Raw genomic sequence first — 26,861 nt, 5'->3', positions numbered from 1 at the left:
TTCTTGTATCCCTGACACTGGATCAATACGGCAGAGCTGGCAGAGGATGAGAGTGAGGAGGTGGGAAAAAAAAAGAAGCAAAGATGTTGTAACCTTTTCAGTCCTGTTCTATCAGCTCAGCACACCACGACGTGTGACTGGACTCACGCACCTTGTACTGACACAGGCAGTGACTGCACAGGGAGCTGTGGTGGCTCAGGCCTGCTCTGTGCATCCCCCAAACCAACAACAGGGAACTAAAGGCAATATCCTATGTGAAATGAGGCAGGACAAGGCTATCTCACAGCACTGCTCTCTGTACTGTGTCTCTCCTAATCAGCCTTCTGGACCGAAAACAGAGGCCTGTGCTATGCACAGGGCCCAGCCTGTAGCATGCACAGTGCACATGTCCTATTGGATTACAGGGCAGAGTGCACTCACATGCTCTGCTTGTCAGAGCCCAGTGTGCCTTTGCAAAAAGAAGGAAATAAGGGAAGGGATGGATAAAGGGAACCTGAGCAGCATAGGGCAACCCGAGCCCTGTCAGAAGGCAGGATGGGGAATGCCACCACAAACACCAGGGCAGCAGGCAAATAAACCTGCTCAGCTAAGCTGAGACCTCACCCCACAAAGGAAATAAATGGGAATCTTCATGGACTTTGATATTGTTCAAAAATGTGAGACTACCTTATCACCTAGGAGCTCATTGTATTGACAAGTGGAACAGATGACAGCTAGATCCCCTTTTGGATACTAAAACACAGAGCAATATGGCAAAGATCAATGCAATGCAGTCCTCTCATGGAGAAAATGCTTCTATCTGCATTAGCTTTAAAACTGACAAACCGCTCCCAGTCCCTTTGATCGTGGCCCAAGAGAAAAGGCCTCTTAGAAAGGTCCATACTGGACTTTGTGCTTTTTTCTCCCCAGGCAACTCAACTCATATTCTGCAGTTCTCAGAAAAAAACACAGCATGAAAATGGGATCACAGGTGAAGGAGAGAGGAGTTAATAGCCACGGGGAGACAGCAGCAGAGCAGGCATCTATTTCAGAGGGCAGAAGTTTATCATGCAGGACAGGATTTCCACTGGGTTTATCACTGTTTTCTTTGTGTGGAATGAAGGTCATTAAAGAAGATGTTTCCACTCTGAATTAGCAATGAGTTCCCACTTAATCTATAATAGTGCCTCAGCGCTCCCGTGTGACTTGACTCCAGGGACCTCGCTGGAGCTCTTCTCCCACCTCACACCTTTTCCCTTATCCTCCCCATTCCCCTCTCCCCAGTTTCTTCTCGTACCAGATCTTTGCAAAGAGCACTCCCTGATTCCTCAGACCATGTCCCAGACCACAGCTTTGGAAACCATGACAGAAATAAGAAGTAGCTCTGTTCCACAATTCCCTCAGCTGTTTTCATCAGTCAGCACGTATCCCCAAACTCCCCGTACCTGGAGCCCAAGGAGCTACAAACTCTGGAGTTTTCTGCGGCAGCAGAGCCCTTCCAGGAGCACCGGGGAGGAGCTGGACTCTCTGTTAAAGCCCTCTGGGGGCAGGTGGCGGCCTCACAGCAGCCACCCCATATCCGAGGGGTGACCGGCCCCGGACCGTCCTCGCCCGTCTCCCGCGGACCTCCCGCGGCTCCCGTCACACCGAGACGCCCCGTCTCCATCATTCAAACTCTGGGGCACTAGACAAGGCGGGCTCGGCCAGGGCGGGCCGGTGCAAGGCAGCGAAAGGGGCTGAGGCCAAAGGTTCGACCCTCGGCGAACCCGGCGGGGCCGCGGCCCCTCAGCCGCCCCCTCACGCGGCGCGCGCGCCCCCTGGCGGAGGGCGAGGGCAGGAGGGGCCGGGCCGGGCAGGGGGCAAAGGGATAACGGGACCGGGCTGTGCCGGGAGCTGCGGGGACCGCGCAGGGATCGCCTCTCGGTGCTGGGCACTGGTGAGGCCGCACCGCGAGTGCTGTGACCGGTTCTGCGCCCCTCAACTCAGGAAAGACATTGAGAGTCTGGAGAGGATTCAGAGAAGAGCGACGGAGCAGGAGAAGGGTCTGGAGTGCACGTCCTATGAGGAGCGGCTGAGGGAGCTGGGGGTCTTCAGCCTGGAGAAGGGGAGGCTCAGGGAGACCTCATTACTCTCTAAACTCCCTGAAAGGACGTTGTAGCCAGATGGGGTTCGGGGTCTTCTCCCAGGCAACCAACGACAGGACGAGAGGACACAGCCTCAAGCTGCGCCAGGCGAGGTTCAAGCTGGACATTAGGAAGAATTTCTTCCCAGAAAGGGTGATTAAACACTGGAACGGGCTGCCCAGGGAGCTGGTGGAGTCATCGTCCCTGAAAGTGTTTAAGGAAAAACTGGACGTGGCACTGAGAGCCCTGGTCCAGTTGTCACGGTGGTGTTGGGTCACAGGTTGGACCCGATGATCTCAGAGGTCTTTTCCAATTTAATCGATTCCGCGGTTCCGTGACCGGCCGCCGGCTCGTGGCAGCACTGCGCACGCGCGGCCGGTGGAGGGAGGCAGGACCGTGGCCGGGGACGCCCTTCTCTTGGTCCCGCCCCCCGGCGGTGATTGGCTATCGCGGACAGAGCCGCCCCGCCCATTGGCCGGGCGGGCCGTCCGTCCGGGCCGCGGGCCGCGCGCCGCCGCCGCCATGGTTCGGTTCAAGAACAGGTGAGGCGGGCGGTACCGGGCCGGGTGCGGGGCAGCCCCGCGCCGCTCGCCCCGCGCCGCTCGCCCCGCGCTGCCCGCAGGTACGTGCTGTGCGAGGTGCTCTCGGACGACCCGCGCTGCCGCCAGTGCATCGAGGACCGCGCCGTGGGCCTCGCCGTCAGGGACGCCATCGGGCGGGTGCACGGCGACTACGGCCTGGCCTGCTGCTCCATCTCCTTCACAGGTGCGGGCGGGACGCGCGGCCCGCGGGGGTGCGGGGCTCCTCGCGCTCACCGGCGCGTGTGTGTCCCCGCAGTGAAGTACCTGAACGCCTACACCGGGACGGTGCTGCTGCGCTGCCGCAAGGACTCGTACCGGCTGCTGTGCTCGGCGCTGCCCTTCGTGCGGTACCTGGAGAGCCGCGCCCAGCGCTACCCCTGCGCCCTCAACACCCTGCACGTCGGAGGTCAGGAGCAGCCCCGCTGCTGGGGGACAGGCCGTGGGGCTTGGGGGGAGATCAGCTGTACCTGCCAGGACCCCCTCGTGCAGCTGCGAGTGTCACACACCTCGGGTGTCACACCACGGCTGCCAGCAGATCTAAATAAGAAACAGGCACCAGCCGGTCTTTGTTGAAACCCTCGTTAATTTTGCTTGAATCTTCGTTACATTTATCACAAAACCAGCAAATACAAGATGACATTGTTTTCTTTTAAAATATATTTTCAAAGTATAGTATCTTCTATATCCTGGAAATTAAATCCCTTGGGGAACTAACAGGCACTGCACGTTAGAAATTATTACTGCACCACTTAAACTTAGCAGTGCAGAAACGAAGTCTACAGCCCCTCCTCAGCATTTGCAGTAACAGAATTGTTTCCTGGGCCATTTGATACAATGCTCTTTGGAAAATACACCCGCAGCTCTGAAACACTTGGTTGTGCAGATTGTTACATGCTTTTCTTGTGACTTCTACAGGTACCATAAGAACATGTCAGAAATTTCTGATTCAGTATAACAGAAGACAGCTGCTGATGCTGTTGCAAAACTGTACAAATGAAGGTGGGTTCCTCCAGCCACTTTACTGAAACACAGCCTCGTCTCCTGGGGAGTTTGTAGGGATATGCTGGGCTACTTCTGAATTCTTGGCCTGAGAAATGTTTCTTTCTTTAGAAGTAGAGGATATTCCAGTGTATGTGAAGAGACCAAGTAATGACCCTCTGTTGCTCCCTTTATTGCAGAGGAAAGACAGTGTATACAGAAGTCCTTGTTGAGCTGTTCCCTTACAGAAGAGCAGTCTCAGAGTGGAGATGAAGAGGATGATGATGGCACAGACACAGAGACAGAGTGAACGTCACTTGCTCCTGTTCACCTCCATCCTGAACTCATGTAATCAAGATGTGACCAGTTACCTTCAGTGTTAAGCAAAGCAGGGCACAAGAAGAGCACCTGTTCATATTTGTACTTCATTCCCCATTCCAAGTGTTCTTAAATAAATTTTTAAAAAATGAAATGTGGTTTCCCCTATGTAGGTTACTTGCCTGTTTCACTCCTGGAGTCCAGACCAGCAGGGCTCCTGAGGAGTGTAGCAGCTCAACACGGTCATCATGCTGAGGTAGAAGTGAGCTTTAGGCAGTTGGCACAGACAAGGAATGTAGTTATTCTCCTTCAGTAAAAAAGCACTAACCTCTTACTGGGTTTTACCTTATCTTTCAGTGTGCTGTTAGCCACAGGATATCCATTTTTTTGAGTCAGCAAAGCACCAGTTGTATATACAGGAGCAGAGAGTACAGGGAATGCAAGGCAGAGCCGTAAGGCTCCACTCCATCCCCCCCCTTATAAAACTCATAGGTACAAGTACTGCTTAGATATTTATTAAGTTTACACCAATCAGTTACAGGAAAGTAGCGTTGCTGGTATTATCTCGAATCCATAGGAAAACAAGATACAATTGAAGACGCTGTCCCTGTGGAGACTGCCCCTGCAGAAGGCACAGCCTGCCTTCCCCACATCACTTCCCTTGTCCTAGTGCCTGTGACATGTGGAGGTGAGTCACACCAGCTCCAGCTATTCTGTCTCTCTTCCCAATGCAAAGAAAAGTTGACTATAAATGTGCAGAGATAATAGAACACAACAGATACTGGTTAGACACTAAGTTACTCCTGTTCCATGGCTCAAAATGACACACTGTGAACACAGTTAACTGCATATTTGAATCGCTTAGTTGCTTTCTCTGCCTTCACCAATTGTTTTCCAATATGCATTTAAAGCACTGACAGCAAGATGTGTTACCACTTCCAGGCATCTTGTCTTAGTTTCTCTGCAATCCCTGACAAGCTGTACTGTCTTTCCATCAAGTGTGGTTAGTTGTGACCAAGCGTGAAGTTAAGCTACTTTCAAAGAATGTTTGGCAGGTGTTCTCTCTATCCTCCTGCAGCAGCTGAAGTATTCTTTACCTCCCCTCTCTCCCGTTCTTTCTGGTTTACAGCCACTTGAGGTTTGGCACCCGCTCCCCGTGAGGCACATGTGCCTCGAGGAAGCACTGGTGTAGTGTGGAGCCTGTTGCTTTGGAATCGAGCATCCACATATTGACATCAGCTTTTTCAACAGGGACACAACCAATGACTGCCAGTGGTGTCGGAATACCTGACTCCAGGAGCCTCAGACACGCTTCCCTGCTCAGATCCATCACGGTGTGAGGAAAAGAGCACACTGAAGCCTGTGCAAGTGCAGGCAGACCACTGGTGCAAGTGGGGCCAAAGACAAGAGGAGACGCTCAGGCTCCCACTGTAACTTCAGTGGTACTTTGTACCAGCTCTCTGGAATTAATTCTGGTAGCAGGAAGGTAAAATTTGAATCTCTGAACTACTTTTTCCAGGGCTCCACGCTGGTCTGACAGGTCAGGTGCAGCTGAGGAGGAAGGGTTTAGTACTCTGAAGTGTGTGTGCATATGATTTATTGCAACTGCTGGCCTTGACTGGTACATTACACCTAGAGTTCATTTTATTCAACAAAATCCACACCACTTAACTCATTAGCTCAAATCAAACCACAAGCAGTGCAGAATGTGACCACCCAAAGAAAGAGCGGGGAGGGGTCCAGAAGAGGCATGTTTGTAGCACACATCAATTTACATCCCAGAACCAAGCAGATACAGGCCCTTATCCCAGTACAAGAGAACTTATACCCCACTTCATTTCTGGGGTATAAAAAGTTATCTACAGACTTCAGCTATCAGTTGTTCTTCCAGCTCAAGAGCAGCCAGTGTCAAACCATCGTTCAGGTGGTTACCAAAAGTCCTAGGGGGGAGCGTTTGTTCTATACGATCAGGTTACAAAGAATGTGTAGCTCAGGGTTGCCAAAAAACCAAAAATTAAAGAAAAAAAAAATTTAGCAGCCTCACTCACCCACATTAAAACAGAGCTGAACAACTGAGAGAAGCTAGGAGGTTCCTCCTACCACTAGTGCCATTTTGAAATACACAAATTCACTGAATCACTTCAAAACCAAGTAGCCAAGTTCTGCTTTACACTCACTCACCTCAGCTTTAAATCTTTCCAAGCCAGGAGAACAGGAGGAATTCTTGCTCTTTAGAAAAAGAACAGATATAGCAGCTAACACTCTAAAGCCAGTAAGCTCTTTTGCCTGTTTCCAGTGCAGCCAAAACCAGTTTCTCAAGAGAGCAGTTTGACAGCTTTACTGAAACAGCACCACTGTCAGTCAGACGGACTTCTGTCCATGAATAATTAACTATAGGGAAATAAAGGCTCTCTGCCTTTTCTCTTGGGTAATATTGCAGTACTTTGGCAGTGCTACATAGCTGTAAAGACTTTCATACTGCTTACCAGGCCAAAGAACTGACTCGGCAATTAGAAGCCTTGGTGGATTTGTCTCTTGGTTGTTACTTTCAAAACTCTGTTTCAGTATAAATTCATAAGCAGTTGGAATCAAAACATGTTACTTCAACACATATTGTCATGGTTTCCTTCTGAAGCCCCTAGAAGCTCTGGAAACACAAGTTTAGGCTGTTCAAATTTAAATACTTAAAACTATAGCAGCAAAACAAAGCAAAATTAAAAGAAAACCAGGAGAGGAAACTTCTCTTGAATAGCAGAATCACTTTGTGTGAACAACAGAGGTGCTGAACAACAGCTTCTGCTTCTGTTTCTTTCTTTTCTTGCCTCCCTTTTCCTCTGTGAAGAATTAAAATGAAACTGTCATTCTTCTCATGGAACAGGAACGTCACACAAATGGTCTCCCCCAGCCTAAATGGCTTCTACAGGCCCACAACACTTCCTATCAACTAACTGAGCACCAGGTAGTTTAATTAAAAAAAAAAATTACTGCAGACAAACTAAGGGAGACTCCCATCACATCTAAAACACACTTAAAACAAGCATAACTGATTGCAAAGTTGCTGTTGCAACAGCAGATCCCAGGACTGCATGATTGCAGCAATCTGTCTGTCTGATAAATATCACTTCCATCCATGTCCAAAAAACACAACTGGAGCTGATACTCCACTGAAACTCCCAGGCCCTCCCATCCAACTCTCTCCATCCTCCAGTGCAGTTTCCAAACAGGAACCAAAGCTAAACATCAGAACTGAGCATTATAAATGAGTTTTATCAGCCAGCATCAGGCTGGTTTAAGTCCACCTCAATTTGCTGGAGGTTTAAGTTCATCTCAATTTGTTTCACACTCCCTAACTTGGAATTTCAGCCAGCAGTTACCTCAGCATTTTGGTCAAACTTGAGCAGTAGTTCAGCAGCTCAGGTATTTTTAGTTCAAAAATGCAGAACCTGAATTTAAGTTCCAGTAGAGACATGGCAAACACGATTGTCAAAAGCCATCTCTGTCCTAACAGGATTCTTTGCTAGTTGGAGATCTCAGCTCCCACTATGAGGCTGCTTTAAGCTGACAGAAGCCCTGCTCAAGCTGTTCAGAAACCACAACCTGACAATTTTCAGAACTGTTCTCTGGCCAATTTCTGGTCCCCAAAATTGCTGCTCTCACTTCTCCCAGAGGAAGAAGGGGGTATAATCCATTTTTTTCACTTGAGGAATCTTTCCTGCCTTTCCCCCTGCCTTTTACCTGACAGATGATCGGCCGTGGACGGTTTGTCCAGTTTCAGGAGGGCTGCCTCGATAGCTTGGCTGAAGGAATTCTGGAAGCTGGGCACAGGGATGCGGTCAGAGCTGTCACTTTCTCCATCACTATCCACAGGCACAGGGAGTGCCAGAGTGTTCTCATCTGAAAGAGGGAAAGAGAGGCAAAGGCTGCATTAAACTTCCCCATGCAAATACCCCTCCACGCTCCAGATGTTTCTTGTGAGGCTTCAAGATTTCTTGGATTTAGATGCATGGTAGAAAACCTGAAGTACCAACACCAAATTTTCTCTTACCTCTTGTCTTTGGAGCAGGTTTAGGCCATGTTTCTGGTTTTGCCTTTCCAACTCTCAACATCTATCAAAAAAATTGTAAGATATGATTAAAGTCCATGTACTAGAACCAACCTGCATATCCCCTAAGTGGCAAAAAAATTTAGGAACCCCTTCAAGCACTCAAACCCTATGATGTCTCCCTAAGATTTATCTTACATTGTTTTCCTGTGGGAAGCAATTGTATTATCAGATTAATCCCCAACTAAGACATGGGTAAGACAAGATTTACTCTGCTACACAGCTTACCTGGGCAAAGGAAGGGAAGGGAGACTCTTCTTCCAAACTCCCACAGAGCAAGGGGCTGACCTGGCTGGCAGCAGGTGACAATGGAGCTGGAATAGACTCTGCAGAGAGAGAAGCAGAGAATTAATTAAAACCAGCTGCACTTGGCAAATACACTCATTATGCTGCTTATCGGATGAGACAGAAATAAAGTTTTATCTTATGTAATTAACCATTTTTATCTCATTGGTTCCATCCATCAGTCACACAGAAGGACCTCTCGAATTTCCCCAATCTTTTTATGTAAGGGAAGTTTAAATTGGGTTGTAGATGGTTTTGGGGGGTCGGTTGGTTGGTTTGTTTGGGTTTTGTTTGCTTGTTTTTGGGCGTTGTGGGGGGGGGCTGTTTTGGTTTTGGGGGGGGGTTGGGTTTTTGTTTTGGGAAAAACAATATTAGTTTCTATTTAACACTTTTTATGAACTGCAAGATAAAATAGGTGGTAAAGCATCACTGGACAACAACCTAACTTAGTGCTCATCAGCTACATTTTATTTTAGTATAACGTGGTGGGGAAGATGGAGAGGATAGAAAGAAAAAATGCCAGTAGTGTTTTCCTGGAATACACACTTTTCTTCCCTTTGGGGGGCATTTTTTTCCTTTCATTTTCCTCAGCAGAGATTTAAAAGATGGGGTAACTACAGTGCAGATCTCTGAGTCACTGAGGTAGAGGCAGTGAAAAGCAGACAAAGGACCGGGATGTTTCTTAGCCATGTCAGCCTTTAGTGGATGATCTCATAGGCAACACAGGAAACAATCACAGAATGGTTTGGGTGGGAAGGGACTTGAAGATCATCTCCTTCTAATCCCCCTGCCATGGGCAGAGACACCTTTCACCAGACCAGGTTGCTCAGAGCCCCATCCAACCTGGCCTTGAACAACCACGACTTCTCTGAAAAGAAGCCGCCTTTGAACAGTGCTGAGAAAGTTCAGCTTGAAGACCTGAGCAATAGATCCCAAAAGAATAATCAAGAGCTAGGTGTGGTGTGTTTTTCCAGATGCTCACCTGTCTGAAACACAGGGCTTCTGCCAAGAGGAGACTGACAGAAGCTCTGATGATCAATGCTGGTAGTTTCTCCGGGGCAAGAAGTAAAAGCAGGAAACTGCTGCAGATTCTCTAAAGCAATATGGACCTCTGGATCTAGAAAGAGGTTTTAAATTAAAGCACTACACAATGTGGGGGAGGACTGTCAATATGCAAGTTGTTTCAGGAGTCTAGGAGGTGCCAACTCAATTTTCTTTCCACCCTCTATTTCAGAGACCAGTACAAGCCCTGCTGCTGGATGGAAGCAGTTCCGAGGCCTTTTTTCCCTTCTTCACTTTTTACTCTACATCGTGATTACTATAAAAACAGAAACTAAGAATCCTGAGAGATTTCTACACCCTGGAGACAGAGCTGTGCCCTCAAATGCCCTCTGTCTCTCCCAAAATGTGTAAGTATGCAGCCATTGCATAACACCACTTAACATCCCGACTAAAACAGTTTATATTTTTCATTATACTGATATTGTTTTTAACACTTCGTAATCTTGCTCTAAGTACACACTACAGACTAAAGGCCTCAGAGTTCATCCTTACCACTCAAGAAATCAGCTCAGCAACTAAATATGACTGGAAACCCACCAGTTATGAGCAATCACGACTTACATTTGCCCTGTTTCTTGTTCTCTTCTATCTCAATTCTGCGTTCGCGCCGTCGCTCGTCGCGAGCTTTCTTCTGCCGCAGGCGCTTCCTCTTTTCGAGGTCATCTAGGAGCAATGCACGACACTGGGTATCAAAAACCCCCCACCAATACTCTGGCAGTGTTTTCTCCAGCTCTGACAACAACGTATTCAGTCATAACACATTAGTAACAAAATACTCTTACAAACAACATATGCTCTTCCAAGCAGTCAGGAACTTTTTTATTCTTTTTATAATTGTTGTCTATAAAACAGTGAATTGGGGTTGGTCTGTCTGGCAGTCATCAGATAGTTGGTGCTAGAGGAGTAAAGCTGCTATGTATGTTCTTTTTTCTGTCATTAAGGGATAAGAACGACTTCCCCTTCACCCTCATGGATACATGGCAGAGCCTACTAGAAAAGCAGTACCAACCTGAAAACAACTCTAAAGTCTCCTTAGAGATGACAGGTGGCTTCAGAGCCAGTTCACAAATGCTGAACTCACAGGTGAGGGGCAAGTGACAGAGGTAGCGATGACGTTGTCTTATATCCTGGTAAAAAGAGAGCAATACATGATCACAGCAAGGCCCAGAGGCTGCCACAGCTCATGGAGATGGAATGCACACCATCCATCAAATCAAATGGAAAAAACCAGCAGCAGTGACACAACAATTAGTTTGTAAACTACAAACACGTGAAGAATGCCCTGGGTCAGAACCAAATGTTCCAAGACCTCCACCAACTACACCATAATGAGATTTGGATGCAGCTACTCCAGCTCTCTTACCGATTTTCTTGTTATTCCTCCCTTCTCACTCAAATCACTGGAATAAAATTCTGTAATACCAGTCTTACAGTGCAATTATTTTTATGCTGGACCAAATTTGCCTTTTATACTTAAATTACTTGGACCAGTGACCACCATTTTGCCAGGTTGAATCAAGTAGTTTTCTATTTTTCCTTGCATAGCTGAAAAACTTGAAGACAATTCCCTACTACCTCTGCACCCATTTTTACCTGAATGTATAATTTCTTAAAAGATGAATTAAAAACTATGTATAGTTGTTACTGCACGTGTCAGTTCTTACAGTTGTCTTTATTTGAGGTAAATGAATTCAAGACCCATCCCCTTTTCCAGAACTTCAGTGCCTTAAGCCCTTTCACTCCCTCTGTCTAAAATACTGAAGCTTCTTTCCATCCTCTTTATTTTCATAACATCCCACTGCTCAGAAACAACTCCTTAAGACTGAGGCAGACACTTCAAGCTGAGAAAGATGATCATCTGTCTAGTTCAAGCTACTGTCTCATATGAGAAAAAAATTTGCTTGTTTTAAAACAGCTTTAACAACAAACCAATCTTAAGCTTGCAATCCCCTTACTCCTAGAACTTGCTACCTTCTAGGAAAAAAAAAAAAGCAAGACTGCAGCCTACTTATCAAAAAACAACAGAAAGCACTGCACCTTCCACAGATGCCCTTCACAGATTAGCATCCCAACCCATTATAGTTTTATTATACTGAAGAGCAACAAGTCTCCTGTCAGCTACATCTGCTAAAACATGGGCCCCTAATTAAGAAGAAGATAGAGTAACTACCTCTGTCATTGAGTAGCCAGTTATCTCCACTACAGCTGCAGTTATCTTCTCGGGGCTCTTCTCCAGGCTGCCGTACTCACGGACCAGGCACCGAACGTTCACGGGGTGAAGGTACATGCACTGTCCGTCCTCCGCTGCAAGGTAAGACATCATCACTCCTTCTCTGCCTGTTCATTTCCAGTTCCCTTCTCCCCACCTCAGTGTACCCTCCAGTAATACAATCAAAGCTCCTTTCTGAGTTTCTGTGGGACTTTTATTTCACAGGGGTTAGCTGCATCTAATGAAGGGACAAACATACTCCCTCAAGAAGGATCCCAAAGGAGGCATCTCCGCCCCCACGATTCCAGGATTTCATTGCACTGACCTTGATAGAAATAGTAAAAAGGAGAGTTGCCAAGATGTCCAGAGCTAACTGTATCTTTAGAGTCTTGGTAGCTTGTTTCAGCTGGATTTGGTTCTTCTGTAGTGTTCGTATCGGGTTCCCCTGCAGTGTCCACCTCGGGTACTTCCTCTTCATCCAGCACTGCCTCTTCTACTTCCACAGGAGGCGGAAAGGAACTTGCCAGGTCAGAGCAAGGCTCCACAAGCTCCTCATCAAATGCAGAGAGATATTCCACACCACACTACCAGAGCAGAGAGGATACAGTTAGTACCACGCCACCTCCTCCAAAGATTATCATCTCTGCAAAAATCTTTGGCACGAGTTCACTGTACACTGCGGTGTGAAGTGGTAGAATTAAATATTAACAGGATCTGCCAGAGCAGAGTTGTCACCCACCTTCTTCTCTTGGGTAACTGCAGGCTCCACAGCCTTGGAGCTTTCTAGGACCAATTCTTCCACAGCTGCACTGATTCCAGCAATGCCATTGTTTTTATCCTGGTCAGCAGACAATGCTGTCTCTCGCTCCTGCAGGTCATCCAAAGGGAACAAGTTTCAATTTGCCATTTAAGCCAAAAAACCACCTCCACCAGTTATTTTTAGCCTTGTCCTATACTTCAAGATTTCACAGATTTTCACAGAAATTCATCTGTGATAAAGAGTAACTCAAAGAGAGGTCCTCTCCTTCTTGCTACTGGAAAGAACACCCATGCAGGACACCTAAAGGCTTAGAAAAGGAGTACAGTACAGGTTTGCCCATGTCTGCCCAATAGAACACTACCATCTGTGCAGCAGAGCATGGCTGCTCAGCACTCAGCACGCTCCTAAAGTTATTAAAAGCCTCCAGAGAGGTTGTTACCTTCAGCTCCTGGATAGCTGCCTCAATAAAGCAAGCTTCTGGGGTGTGCTTTTCTTCCTCATACTGTTTCAGTAATGCCGCTTTCTCCTCCAGAATCACCAGCTGCAAGACCTGCTCCCTGGATGCCAGAAGCAGCTTTGAATACTGGCTGTGCTGGTCATCTGAACAGAAGGAGCACCAGTCGTTAGTGTCTGCATGCAGAGGCACCAATTTGGGCTGCTGCTTCTTCTGAAGTTGCGTCACTACTCGGTTTTGAGAATTAATCCCCCCAGGGAAGACAATACTCAGTCCACATATTACCATTCCATCACAGGCTGGTGCCACATCCCTGCTGTGCTAAACACATCTCCCTCACACAGCAGTTTATCTGCCACTCAGCTGCGGTATGTCAAAAAAAATGAAAAAAAAATGAAAAAAAAAAAAAATTCTATGTGATGGAAGCATCGCCTTTGAGGGGTCAAAACTTCCTCAAACAGTGCAGTCTTAGAGCTTCTTCCTCTTCTCTATATGCTCAAAAATACTGCAATTGGAAATCTTTTCAGGGCGACCCCTGGTTTGGTTCAAGCTAATTCATAAGCCCATATGTATTAAAAATCCATACAAAGCATTATGATGAGGTTTTCACAAGAAGCACAGCACAGACAGTAAGGTAAAGAACTGCAAGTTCAGCAAAAGGTAGTCATCCTTGTTACAGAAGCACTAACTACAGAGTTTACAGCAACCACAGCATCACATATTAATACAGTCCCTATATTCACTGCTCCCAAAGGGTCCAACCTTGTCTACAGAACATCAAGTTTTTCTGGCTTTAAAATGATCTTAAATCCTGTATTTGTTCTTTGGTTTTTTTTATGAAAGGATTTAAAGACCTTTACTTTCAAATACTGAGAAACATGTAAGCCCACAGCCTGCATGCTGGATACCCATCACACTTTAGGAGACTTGACTTTTTCCAGAGAGTTTAAATGCATGCAGCCTTTCCTAAATGTGACTGCAAAACGAAGTGAGCCAAGACAGCCCACAAAGCAGCCATGTTCGGTAAAATTATTTCTTTAGACACCAAATTTTTGTGACACTAACAGATAAGATGATGATGAGTTAGTCACATTCTTGACTGGAGAAAACTGAAGATGTCAGGCAACAGATGTTTGGAATAGGTTTGCAATAATTTTGATTATTTCACCATATCATTCACTGACTTCAGTTGATAAGTGAAGATGATGAAAACCTTGTTGAAGATTACAGCCTTAAAATAGTTTAGACACAGAGACAGTTATTTTTGCTAAGCTGTATAATGAGGAGCCAGGGGGAAAAAAGTTAAGGACACTGAAGTGCCAATAAAAGCAGCAAGAGTCACACCGATGACTGTAGGATACAAAACACACACCAAACCAACAGCAATGACTGAGAAGGCAGGAGTCTGCAGTGCAGTCACTTGAAGGGAAACAGCACAAGTTACAGCCTTACAAAAAACTTAAGTGTGAATAGAAAGCTTATTGTTAATATGTGGTCATCAACCTTTCCAGCTGATAAACCCCATGTTTTGTAATCTTTTTATTTTAGGTTTATTTTAGGATGACAGCATGACATTGCCAGGGTAAATTGTGTCTACACAAATCCTGGTCACAGCTGGGAGCAGGATTCCAACCACCAGTCCTCAGACACACTCACCTCTGATGTAAACAGGCTGCACCACATTCATCCACTGGGACTTGGGCAGTGCTATGAGAACACCCTTCTCCCTTCTCATAAGTTGCATCGTAATGGTATCACCGATGGCATACTGGCGTGTCTCCATAGCAACAACACTGCAACGTACGGAGGAGTTAGCGGTGTAAAAATAACACTTCAGAGAGACACATAATTTCATAAATATCGTCTCACCTCTTGAGATCCTTCTTGTGAACAGAGCCATAACAAATAGGACACTTACTCCAGGTCTTTTCGCTCAAGGAGAGATAGTGAAGGATACATGCCCAGCAGAAGATGTGCCCACAGCGGGTGATCTTGGCTGCGGTTGGTGGGTACAAACATATTGGGCAAGAGGGCACTTCATGGCTACAGATTCGCTGCAATGGCACGTGAGAAGAACAGCACACATTTTAGATTCAGAAATCAGTTCCTGGGATACAGAATAAGCCACCTGTAAGATCTACTCTAACATATTACCTTACAGGTCTTTAGGCTCTGCTTATTTACCAAGGAATTAGTACCCTGTGAATTAACGCCTTCAGACTGCACACGGAATAACCTTCAAAGCCACCCATCTGGTATCTCTACTCTAATGACATTAAAAAGTGACTCTTTTCATGCTTCCCCTGAGGTATTCACCATCTCTAAGAGTTAGCAGCATCTTCATCATCCGAATTCAGACAGTGAGGAGACGGCAAACGAGCTCTGCGGCCTCACTTACACAAGCAGATTTGTGCAGCCCCGTTCAGCTGCGAGACTGAACTTACCCACTTTCATGAACATTCTGGGTTTAGTCAGACACTTTGTTAGCATCTCTGTGTGGCAGAGACAGAACTGCCAAGCAAGCACCTCGATTTTTCAGCTCTCTTGTAGTGTCAGGTAACAGTAAGCCCACCTCTTCTCCACCTACACCATGCACCAGACTGTCTTGGCAGATACAAGTTTCTGCTTGAGGCAACCCAAACTTCTGACCACAATTCTGAAGAGATTTTCTATTTTGTTGCTAGGCAAGATAGGCCACCTATGCACAGAATAATTCTTCAAAATTCTACACCCTAGTCCTCTTCCATGGACTCGTGCCCAAGTTTTCTGTTAATATCTCGATCACAAGGACTCTGTCTACAGAATGTCAGATACTATTTTTGATGAGCTCCCATCTGCGAAAGCAAGAAGAAGCTGCTAATTTTCCTAATAGATTTTAGCACTTCTCTTTTCCTGTCATGAAAGTATTTCATAATATATTCCATGACAGATCTTTCCCAGTATTGTGGGAGTGACAGAAAAGGCCTCAACTCAAAAACAGCTGAGTTTTATGTAACATCACAGAGGGAAAGAGGCAGTTAAAGACAGGTTGAGGTTCTTAAGAAAAAGAAGGAAAAAAAAAATCTAGCCCATCACAACTGACCACTTGCTCCACAAAGTCCCAGTTGACCAAGGTATCTGGATCAGCAAAGTGGACTGTGTAGTCCTGTTCTTCAGAGACAACAAACTGGCAGCTGGGGAAAGGCAAAGAGACAGATGATCCACTCAGTTGTTTCTAAAAATTTTTTGAGAACTATTTTACAGGATTCTCTGAGCTGCTTCTTTGTCCAGCAGAAAACTGCTGGATGCAGTTAGTAACTTCTACCTACAAAAATCAAGAGTTCAGTTCACAACCAGATTTCCAGAATACAGATGTGTATAATTTCAGTTAGACACAACAGCACAAACTAACTACAGAATGAGCCAGGCAGTGTGGTTTTCCAGAAACATGTAAGGAACAGCCAGCTCCATAAGGGATCTATTAAAAAACAAGGAATCCACATGGGGAAAAAATATGGTCACAAAAACTACAACTATCGCTGTTCCTGCAAATAGACTTCACCACAATAAGCCACAAAACAACAGGGAAAAATCAGAAGCACCAATGCTGAAAATACTTTTTATCTTTAACATTATCGGAGAGGGGAGTCCTGAACACACTTCAAATTCCAGTGAAAGCAACCATTATTTCCAGTCAAAAGCAATTCTGCTGCTGGATTACTATATTGATCATCATTTGGATTATACTATGTATATATATACCTGCAAAATAATCAACAGCTTAAGAACTAAGACTCATATAAGTAATTGCCTCTGGAACTCATAAATTCAAATTAGCTTTCATCCAGCAACTGCTATCTCTTCCATCTCAACATATTAATTTTTTGGAAAAAAAACCCACAGTCTCCCACAAGGGACCTGCAGAGATATTCCAAAATGGAGTGTCATATTCCAATATGATGATAGAAAATCAGAGTAAATTAACTGGTTTGTAGCTAAAGGACTCACTCCATCGGATACCTTGTAAATAGGTAAGAACAACATTCCTTTCAAATATAGTCATTACCACACAAAAACACTATGGCAAGGTAATTTCACCCTGGAAAAGACAATACAAGTAGTCAAGGCCAAACACAGTTCCCTGGCTGTTCACCCCTCACAGCTCAGTGTCTCTGCAGAAGTGTAAGAGCCCTGTTGGTCTCTCACTCACTTGGCCTGTAGGAAAAGCTCCTTGTTGAACGGTTTATGTCCCCACTTGTTCCTTTTCCCCCAGTTGCCATGTCCGTTCCCATCAAAATGTCCTGCTTGGCCACGGGGTTCAAAAGTGAAGTTCAGTAAGTGGTTCAGATTTATCTTCTTGGGACCAGAGAACTGGGCAGGGCTGAACTCTGCCCGTTGAGCCTCTGCTACCTAAGAGACAACAGCATTTGTTAGAACCTGCTAGAATGTACTGCAAAAGCATCAGTACAGGTGGATACCCAGGCCCCATCAGTGATTACACTCAGAACATGCAGCACTCCCTCACTCACCTTCTCCCATCCCAGCTCTGCAAATCGAGCAGGGCAGCGTTAGAAGTGCAGGAGAATCTGAAAGTCAGAACTCAGTGGTCTTACCCCACACTGAGCAAAAGGAGGAGAGGGTAAAAACAAACACATGAGGGTAAGTGAAAGCTGGCAAAACCCAGACAAGGTAACACAAGGAAGTTGTTCAAATCCAGACAATATTCTTTTAGACAGGCAGCAATACAAGTCTGATTCCTGTTTGCACAGGTTGTACTTGTTTCAGTTAGTTTTCACATAATGAAGCAAAGAATGAGAATTCAACAGAGGCAGCAGGTGAGTTTTGAGTCAGCAGTCTAGGTAAGCAGTGCTGCTCATCCACCAAAACTGAAAAATCACAGTATCAATTAAATTAAACCCAACAAACAGTCTACACTATTTAGATCCACATCAACATAAAAGCCTCAGTCTGGTTTTACTCCACCTTGATGTCATCGAGGCCAACACATTTACTTTCCCAATGCCCCCATCTCGTGTAAATTTGTGCACTGAAGTGGTTGGACAAAATCAATTTTCAGAGGGCAAACTTCAGCCTGTTTAGGAGACTGAGTGACAGAGTCACTTAGGAGAATGTCCTGAAGGGCAAAGGAGTCCAGGAAGGTTGGACATTCTTCAAGAAATCTTAAAGGCAGAGGAGCAGGCTGCCCCCATGAGCCAAAAAATGAGCCAGTGGGGAAGAAGACTAGTTTTAGCTGGAGCACAGGAAAAAAAAGTAGTTTATGATCTTTGGAAGAAGGGGCAGGCAGCTCAGAAGGACTACAAGGATGTCATGAGGTTATGCAGGGAGAAAAGCAGAAGGGCCTTAGAAATTAATCTGGCCACTGCTGTAAAAGACAATAAAAAATGTTTCTATAAATACATTAGCTACAAAAAGAGAGATAAGAGAACTCTCAACCCTTATTGAATGGTGGAGGGTGAAACATAGTGACAGAGGAAAAGGTTGAAGTAATTAATGCCTTCTTTGTCTCAGCCTTTAATACCAAGATTGGTGTTCTGCAGGGTACCCAGCCCTCTGAGCTAGAAGACATGGACAGGGGTCAGAATGAAGCACCCACGATCCAAGGAGAAATGGTCACCTGCTGTGCCACTCAGACACACACACAGGTCTATGGGGCTGGGTGGGAGGGCTCACCAAGCCCCTTCCATCCTTTACCAGCACTCCTGGCAAACTGGGCAGTCCCAGCTCACTGCAAGTCACCAAACGGGATGCTGGGCCAGAAGGAGGATCCAGGGAGGGAGTTACAGGCCATCAATGTGACCCCAGTGCCTGGGAAGGTTACGGAGCAGATGATCTTGAGTGCATCTCATACAATGTACAGGGCAACCAGGGGATCAGGTTGTGAAAGGCAGGTCCTGCTTGACTAACCTGATCTCCTACGACAAGGTGACCCACTTAATGGTCAAGGGCAAAGCTGTGGAAGTTTTCTACCTGGACTTCAGCACAGCCTTTGGCACAGTTTCCCACAGCATTCTCCTGGGGAAACTGGCTGCTCTCAGCTCAGACAGGTGCACTGTTTCCTGGGCAAAAAACCCAGGGATGGCCGGGCCCAGAGTGGTGGGGAACGGAGTCACATCCAGCTGGGGTGGTCACCAGTGGTGTTCCCCAGGGCTCAGCACTGGGGCCAGTCCTGTTTAATGTCTTTATCAATGATGTGGCCAAAGGGATGGAGGGTACCCCTAATCGAGTTTGCAGACAACACCAACTTGGGTGGGGGTTGATGTGCTGGAGGACAGGAAGGCTCTGCAGAGGGATCTGGACAGGCTGGATCAACGGGCTGAGGTCACTGGTATGAGGTTCAACGAGGCCAAGTGATGGGTCCTGCACTTGGGCCACAACAGCCCCATGGAATGCTCCAGGCTTGGAAAGCTGCCTGTCAGGAAAGGACCTGGGGGTGCTGGTCAAAAGCAGCTGAACTCGAGCCAGAGTGTGTCCAGCTGGCCAAGTAGGCCAAGGGCATCCTGGCCTGTATCAGAAATAGTGTGGCCAGCAGGACCAGAGAAGGGATTGTTCCCCTGTACTGGGCACTGGTGAGGCTGCACCTCGAGTCCTGGGGTCAGTTTTGGGTCCTTCATGACAATAAGGACACTGAGGTGCTGCAGCAGGTCCAGAGAAGGGAACAGAGCTGGGAAAGAAGGGTCTGGAGCACAAGTCTGATGAGGAGCAGTTGGGTCTCTCAGAGCAGAGAGCACTCCTCTTCTGTTGTTGCCAAGTTGCTCAGCTCACACTCCCTCTGGCATCTCAAGGATGTTACTTAGCACCTCTTATAACTCTTTCCCTTCCCAGCCCAGGAGCTGAACACAGCAGACCTATCCAGGCAGGTCAGAGCAGCCATCCTGTCATCCCAAGAAAGAAGGCCCTGGAGACACGGCATTACAATTCTCACCTCATCTCGTCTCCCACCATTAGAAGAGCTAAAAGGTTTGCCATTTCCGCCGCTGCCTCCCCTTTGAGGGGGCATCTTGTTAAAAGCTTTGCTTTTCTGTGAATTGGAGCGACGGGACTGACTGGAAAAGTTCTCATTTTTTGAATATGAAGTTTCTCTTTTACGATTATAACGCTGTTTGGATCCACTCGCATTCTTTCCATCTGAAAGGAAAAAAAAACAAACAAAACAGAGAATCAGATCAGCAGCCTCAGAGCTGACCTCGTGTAACTTCACCTCAGAGAGAAGTTCACCTCAGCTACTACCCTGAGCCCTGGTGTTTACCAGGACATCCCCCAGCAATCCAAACCATTTCATTCCTATCACTGCCCAAAGAGCTGGTCAAAGAGTTTAAAAGAAGGATATGTTTGCTGTGCTTTGTCTTTTATCAGAATGGTTGAATTTTCTTTATCCAGGTTTGGAATTGCCATCCCCAGATGCTGGCATGTTGCCTGGTACATTAAGTGATAAACACCAACATCATATACCACACCTTCATGCCACATTACAAAAACTGTCAACAACTAGTTCCTTTTTTAATTCCCTTTTCTGAAAATAAACAATTTATCATACATTGTTCCCTCATATAAATACACTGTTTTTCTCTTGAAGTCTCCCACTGCCTGTTTTCACTCAGTTCTGCCCCTGTGCTTAAAAGACCCCAACAGATGTAATTGTTTTAAAAATACACTTCTACGTCATGAGGCCAACAAATGCCAATTGATCTTGAAGTACAAACTCAATGCTTTGTGGCCTTGCAGGGCACATACCTAATGTCGAAGTACTAAGTCCACCAACCTATGCAGCCAGAACTGTTTGCCAAAAACATGCTCATCACACCACTCACCCTAATACAGGACACGGTGGTGAAGCACGAAGCAAAATACTGCAGGAATAAAGTTCACAGGAGCAGAAAAATCAGTCAGGCTCCTGAGAGGGGCTCCCTGTGTCTAAAACAGCTGCTACATCAGACTGCTAGAACAGGGTGTTAATACTAAGAAAGCATTTCTAGTAGTCTTAACACAAGATCAGAGTTGCCCAAGGACACAACAGACCGCTGACCTGTCGCTTAAGCTGGCATTTCCACCACCTGCCCTAAGTTTTATTTGTAGAAGAGGTATGTTGATAAGCTTAGAAACAAAACTCCACAGGCCCAGCAAGACACCCACCCGCACCAGCCAGCGCCGAAGTCACTCTGGATACTCAGTAAACATTACACAAACAGCCAGGCCCCACACAATATCTAGCTGCATTTATAAAAGCCTTCCCGTTTCCCTTTTCCCACTTTGCAGTCCTCCCCACCCCTTAATATAAACCTTACATGTTAGGCAAACACACCACTGTGGGTCAGGATCATGTTTCCATATGGGCAGTTTCACTGCCAGTGCTCCCAGTTTTCCCTTTCCCAGCACCATTTCTCATCTATCCAAGCACTTAAAACAGCTGGAGTGGTGCCAGCCACATAAATTTGTTTTGTTTTCTTTTTGTGTTTTGTTTTTTGTTTGTTATTTTAAGTTTTCTCTCCCACTTGCACACCCCAAAAAGGGCAGGCAGAGGACTGGAAGGTTGTGTGTTATTATCTGTTACTGAGAATCCAACTTCTTAAGAATAAACTAAGTAATAAAAGTGGCTGGATGGGGTTTTGTGGTGCTCTGCTGTTTCTTTGCCTGCAAGGACAGCTACAGAAAGACACAATCATTACTTTCACATGATGTGACAGAGCCATTTTTTGCAGACAAACTTTATCATCAGAACTGGTCATTTACTCTGCTATTGAAAGGGCTGATCCTTTAATTCAGAATTAAATCAACTCTGTCAGAAGCACAGCTGTGTAACTCAAACACATGCTTGCATAGCTGGCACTGCTTTAATGCACATCAGGCTAAAAAGACATGGCTTGAGCGTTATCAGGAAAAAAACACACCAGAAGCTGCCAAGAAACTGAGGGTGTGACCAGGTCTGGCTGAATGATTACTCAGAGTGTTTTTTGAGAGTGTTTGGAGGGAAGGAGGAATAATCAACACCTCTGAGTCTCTGGTAAAAAATTAAGTCATTTTGAAGAGGTTTGGACTATTACTTCAGTTATTCAGGGGCAGAACTTGTCCCTTTAGAGCTCAACGACCTTGGTAAATCTCCAATTTCAGTGAATACTCTAGAGGGGCACACACCTACTGTCTGTACAACTTCGCAGTTTCTCCACAATCTTCAGCTGGGGAAAAGAAACTACTCAAGAGAAATCAGTCTAAAGTGGGTCTTTACAAGGGCCAGGAACAAGGAACAGCTTGCACCTACAACTGACAGAAGAATTTCCTACCACTTTAAATTTTAATCAAGTTACTCACCACCAAATTTGTCAGTCAGCCGGCTTACACACATTCCTGTCATGCTACAGGTCCTTTCAAGACAACTCAAAGTCTTTGGGAGTCACCAGTGACTCTCACATTTTACAGGAAAGGACTCTCTACCTGTGCCTGTTTCAAAAGGACCTTACAACCAGTCTCACAATGCTTCAAATCTGATTTTATGGATTACTAGTTCTTCCCTGCTCCCAGAATAATTATCCTCAGAAGTCTGGTCCATCAGAGTAGCACTGAAATTGGTCAGCAGACAACCAAGAGCTTGGACTATGCATTTGTAAACTGCAACACTTCTCCCCCACCCTGAATCTAAGCAACGCTGTTCCTTCCAGCATTCCACATGTCAGGGAGCTCTCTGCTTTGTATCACCCAAAGCTGCACTCCCACAAAGAGCAGGGCGGGACAGCTGCACTCATGCAGGGAGAAGAGGGAAGGAGTCTCACTGCCATCCTCACTTGTTAGAGCCCAGTTTTAAGCAGCATAAGTTTGGATTTGGCAGTTTCTTTTTTCCTTCTTTTCTTGGTAAATTAGGAATGAGCAACAGCAACAGTGATGGTGAGGCACTTACTCTTCACTCAGGTCCTCTGTCCTTTTGCTGTTTTCATAGGATCTAACATATATATACACACAGATTATGTGGATGTATCTACCCATCCACACTGCAAGAGACTTACAAAAATACTGTGTACATAACTTAAAAACACTAATAACAAAACTGTTCATACATTTTGGAGCAAGCCCTGACATCCATGGTGTTTCCTGCTGTTAGAAGACCTGTATGTCCAAAGACCCAGGAAGAGGAGACCAAGTTCACAGGACTAGGAGCAGCTCTAGGTGACCACTTTGGCACTGGGGCTGCAGTACAGGTTTGCTGCTGGGGTGAGAACTGCAGTTTCCTTCTGTCTTTTTTCATCTCTTCTTTTCTGCTGAGCTGTGCTGAAGCCAACAGTATTGCATAAGGGGGTTGTGGTGGATCACACTAAAGCCACAGGGTGGTTTCATGAAAACACACTGAAGCTATTGCTGCTGCCAAGGCAAATATCCCACTGAGGAAGAGGTGACCAAGCACTCACACAGCCCAGCCAAACATCTCACACTGGGTATGACAAGGCCCAGAACTTTTGTGAGAACTAATGTTGTCCATCATGTCTCCAGGACTGCAGAGGAACCCAACAAGCCTATTTTCCCCTAGCTACTTTATTCCATCCTAATGGAATGTGATTCCTGTTGGAATATACAACCCAAAGAAGCTTTTCTGTTGGAAACTTCAGAATTTAATTTAGTCTCTAAGACCAAAGTGAAAGATAGGTGGAATCCAACTTGCCCAAGTAGAAGAGAATACAATATTCTATTTAGCCCATTTCCAGCTGTGCTGCAAGAGAAACAGAAGGAGAAGCTGCCACCAGGTCTCACGAGTGTTCATCTCCTCAGCTGGACTGTTACAGCAGGTTAGCTCTGGAAATCATCAAATGGCAGGAGCTTGAGGGAACTCAGCCCAGTGACCACCTGTGGTCCATAAAAATACTTTCCATTTCAGAGGAGAAACAAGATTTTCAGAACACATCCTACACCTTTCCTGAAAAGAGGAGAGAAACTGGGTGGACCACATCAGCTACATGTCCAGTGACAAGGAATTCAAGAAAAAATCCTATATGGTGATGTGCCAGCGTCCTACGTGCAACAGCTACCAAAACACACAATTAACACAGCTGCATCCTGTGTAGCTGTTTGCCCTAATGTGACTAAGGGAATCTCATTTCAGTTGCCAGTACCCTCCAGTTAAGATTTTCCTAAACATCCACTCCTATGAAAAGAGATTCTAATTCTGCCAGGCCTCTTGGATGCATCATAAAGGAAGCAACTCATCCCTTTGCCCTCCACTGTAGTTAAGAAACAAGTATCACAGAGGTAGAATTATGCCAAGACAAAATTGTCCTCTGTTTTATTAAAAAAAGAGGTCTTAAAAAGTTTGAAAATGAGAAATATTGGAGTAGAAGAGCGTGGTCATCAGCATTCCTCTCCTCACCACTCCTCTTCTACCAGTGGCATTGTTTCAAGCCTGTAAAACGTGACATCCCACAAAAATCTGTGTCTCTTGGCAAGACAGGGACAGAAAAAGTTCTCCCTAAAAAGACTTTTACGTGTTTGAAGTTAAAATTTCACTGTAATTGCACAGTTACACCACAACCTGAGGAGCTGTGGGTGAGTCACTTCCCGTGTCCCACTTCTGTCAATCCTGTGGAAGATCAATTAATAGAGGTGAAGAGCAGGTAATACTTGGTTACCCACCACACGAGCACATTTAGGAGGTCTAAAAAGAAGTCAACAAACACCTTAAAGATACTCATTTTGTTAACTCTCTGGGGTACACTTGCTGCTTTCTGAGAGACCCAAAGTAATACAGCTGAAACAAACCACTGAGGGGGAAGGAAATTAGTACAGCAATGGTGTTGTAGTAACCTGTTGACACCCTCTCACATAGTTCCAGGATTAAAACCACTAATTTTAATCATTACTGCCCCATTTCTAGTTTTAGGAAAAAAAATGCAAGGTTACCAGGAACGCTCTGCTCCCCAGCATGTTTAGAGAACCAGAGTGGGCTTAGGTCTTACCGTGGAAAGATGACAGGAACCATCCTGACTCCTGGTGAACTGCTCTGTCAGCAGAACCAGCTGTTTGCAACGACAGCTGTGACACTTTGGCTTGAATGCCAGATGAGCAAACAACACACATCTAACTGTGAGGTCCCCCAAAGCAGGTCACAAACACCGGGGTAAGGGGAATGCTTTGTAGGGTATCAGATCCTTAGTGAGGTGCAACAACACACTGAGTACAGAACAAAGTTAAGGGTTTCTTCACAGGCAAACGTTATGTTCTTACTATAGAACCAGAGCTTTAGCTCTAAAGCTGATTACTCCAATAGTAATGAAGATAAAGTACTAATCCTTAAAGGAAGACAGAGTGGGAATCCCAGCTCTGTGAAGAGTGAGCAGAGCCGGAAGAGGAAGGAAAAGAAACCAAAAACAAGCAGTGACCTGAAACGCCGCCTATTAAAAACCCAGCTGAGAGACAAACAACCCGACAAGGCCAAGTTCAGCTTCACCACGAACCCAACCGCGGCACAGGCCGTGGGCCCCCGCTGCCCCACGGTTACCCCCTCCCTCCTCTTTCCATCCCTCTCCCCGGAGCCCCTTCCCGGCTCTCACCGCCTTTGGGCTTAGACTCCCCCGCGGCGGGCCCGGCCGAGGCGGACCGCGGCTGTTGCCCTTTGCTGCCGGCCGAGGGTCCGGGCGCTCCGGAGCCGCAGGGGCTGCTCTTGTCCATGGCGGGGGCTGTGGCTGTGGCGGGGGTGGCGCCGGGCGGGCTCTGCAGCATCAACGGGCGCCCCGGCGGGCGAGCGGCGGCCCAGGGCGGGGGGGCACGACGGGCGCTGGCGGAGCCGGCGGGGGCCCAGGCTCATGGCCCGCGGGGGCGACCGGCGGGGGCGGCGCAGCGCGGCCTCGGCCTCCTTCATGGCGACATCTTCTCGCTGCTCCGCTCGAACCGGGGAAGGCCGCGGGAGGCCGGGCCGGGCCTGCGGGGCTCCGGGAGAAGGGGAGGGGGGGGGAAGGGACGAGCTGCTCACGGAGCCCCGCGGGGCCCGGCGCTGCCTCCGCCCGAGGGGGTCCGCCCCACCCCGGCACCCACCGGCTGCTCGGCGCCGCACCGGCCCCGGCTCGGCCGCCGCTGCCCCGTAATGGCGACGAGTCGCCCGCAGCAGTGGCCGGACCCGGATGGAGCCGGCGCCGGGCGGGCCCGCGGGCACGACGGGACTCGTAGTCCTCGGCCGCGCGGGGCGCCGGGAGCCGCGGGGGCCCCGCACAGCGAGCCCCGCCCGGGGGCCCCGCACACCGAGCCCCGCCCGCCCCTCCGCCGGCACCCCCCGGGAGGGTGTAACACCGTCTGATAGCAAATCACTGCCGCCGACCTGCAGCAAATAACAGCAAAAGTGGTGAAAAAAACCCCAAATCAAACCAAAACAAAAAAACCATCGTGACTAACTGAAGCGATAGTTTTTAGCTTGTCATTGAAAGCAAAACGGGGAAAAGACCCCACGAGGCAACAGAGATCCTAAAGGCATTTAAAAAAAAAAAAAAACAACTTCAAAATAACACAGATCTTGAATGCAGCTCCTGGTCCCCTCCCATTATTTTAGGGGTGAGGGCTTCAAGTTCAATGGGAGCGCAGTTCCCTTTTCTTCAAGAACAATAGGGGTGGAGCACTTAAGGACATCCCTCCCCCCGTAATTCATACCGTGATCTGAATCAACAGCTCTCAAATAAAAGCTTCAATACTAGTTTTGTACCCACAGAGACAAAGCCATAATTTGGATTTCCTTGCTCATCTACTGCACCTGCTAAAGGAAAAATTCTCTACCCCGTGCCCTGTAACACCAGATCAACAAATCTAAGAATTTGTGCTTTACACATTTCAAAAAATCCTTTATAAAAATTATTTTAAGAAAAACCTCATGAAAGGCCTTATTTAAACTCCTGTTTTTTCCCCTGTTTATGTCTACTACTCTTAGAATTACTGAACACATTATGAGTATGGTTATAACAGCGATTTAGATCTTCTGGATTTGAGAGAAAATCAACTTTCTAACGAAGTTAGTCACCCCCATTCACGAGGAAATTGGAAATAGCATGAGTA

The 26,861-nt window shown here is 46.7% G+C and overlaps 2 protein-coding genes across 2 annotated transcripts; one reads left to right on the top strand and one right to left on the bottom strand.

Moving 5' to 3' along the window:
* The first annotated feature begins 2,581 nt into the window (after window positions 1-2,581).
* On the top strand, window positions 2,582-4,142 carry POP5 (POP5 homolog, ribonuclease P/MRP subunit). The gene is made up of 5 exons (XM_050318860.1): window positions 2,582-2,644; window positions 2,725-2,867; window positions 2,940-3,089; window positions 3,599-3,682; window positions 3,862-4,142. Exons 1-5 carry the CDS (start codon window positions 2,625-2,627, stop codon window positions 3,969-3,971), a joined length of 507 nt encoding a protein of 168 aa, XP_050174817.1. The 5' UTR covers window positions 2,582-2,624; the 3' UTR covers window positions 3,972-4,142.
* A 336-nt stretch (window positions 4,143-4,478) lies between these two features.
* RNF10 (ring finger protein 10) lies at window positions 4,479-25,559 on the bottom strand. The gene is made up of 17 exons (XM_050318854.1): window positions 25,376-25,559; window positions 19,774-19,976; window positions 17,041-17,240; window positions 15,934-16,024; window positions 14,721-14,905; window positions 14,508-14,644; window positions 12,837-12,997; window positions 12,377-12,505; window positions 11,963-12,221; window positions 11,599-11,732; window positions 10,438-10,555; window positions 9,990-10,091; window positions 9,349-9,483; window positions 8,310-8,407; window positions 8,025-8,085; window positions 7,715-7,873; window positions 4,479-6,813 (listed from the first exon to the last, which is right to left on the bottom strand). Exons 1-17 carry the CDS (start codon window positions 25,542-25,544, stop codon window positions 6,737-6,739), a joined length of 2,418 nt encoding a protein of 805 aa, XP_050174811.1. The 5' UTR covers window positions 25,545-25,559; the 3' UTR covers window positions 4,479-6,736.
* Window positions 25,560-26,861: the final 1,302 nt, after the last annotated feature.

Source organism: Myiozetetes cayanensis, unplaced genomic scaffold (assembly GCF_022539395.1).
Source record: "Myiozetetes cayanensis isolate MyiCay16 unplaced genomic scaffold, myiCay2020 scf21, whole genome shotgun sequence".
Classification (NCBI taxonomy): domain Eukaryota; kingdom Metazoa; phylum Chordata; class Aves; order Passeriformes; family Tyrannidae; genus Myiozetetes; species Myiozetetes cayanensis.
The sequence above is the reverse complement of the archived record's forward strand: the minus strand, read 5'-3'. Positions and strand labels throughout refer to the sequence as shown.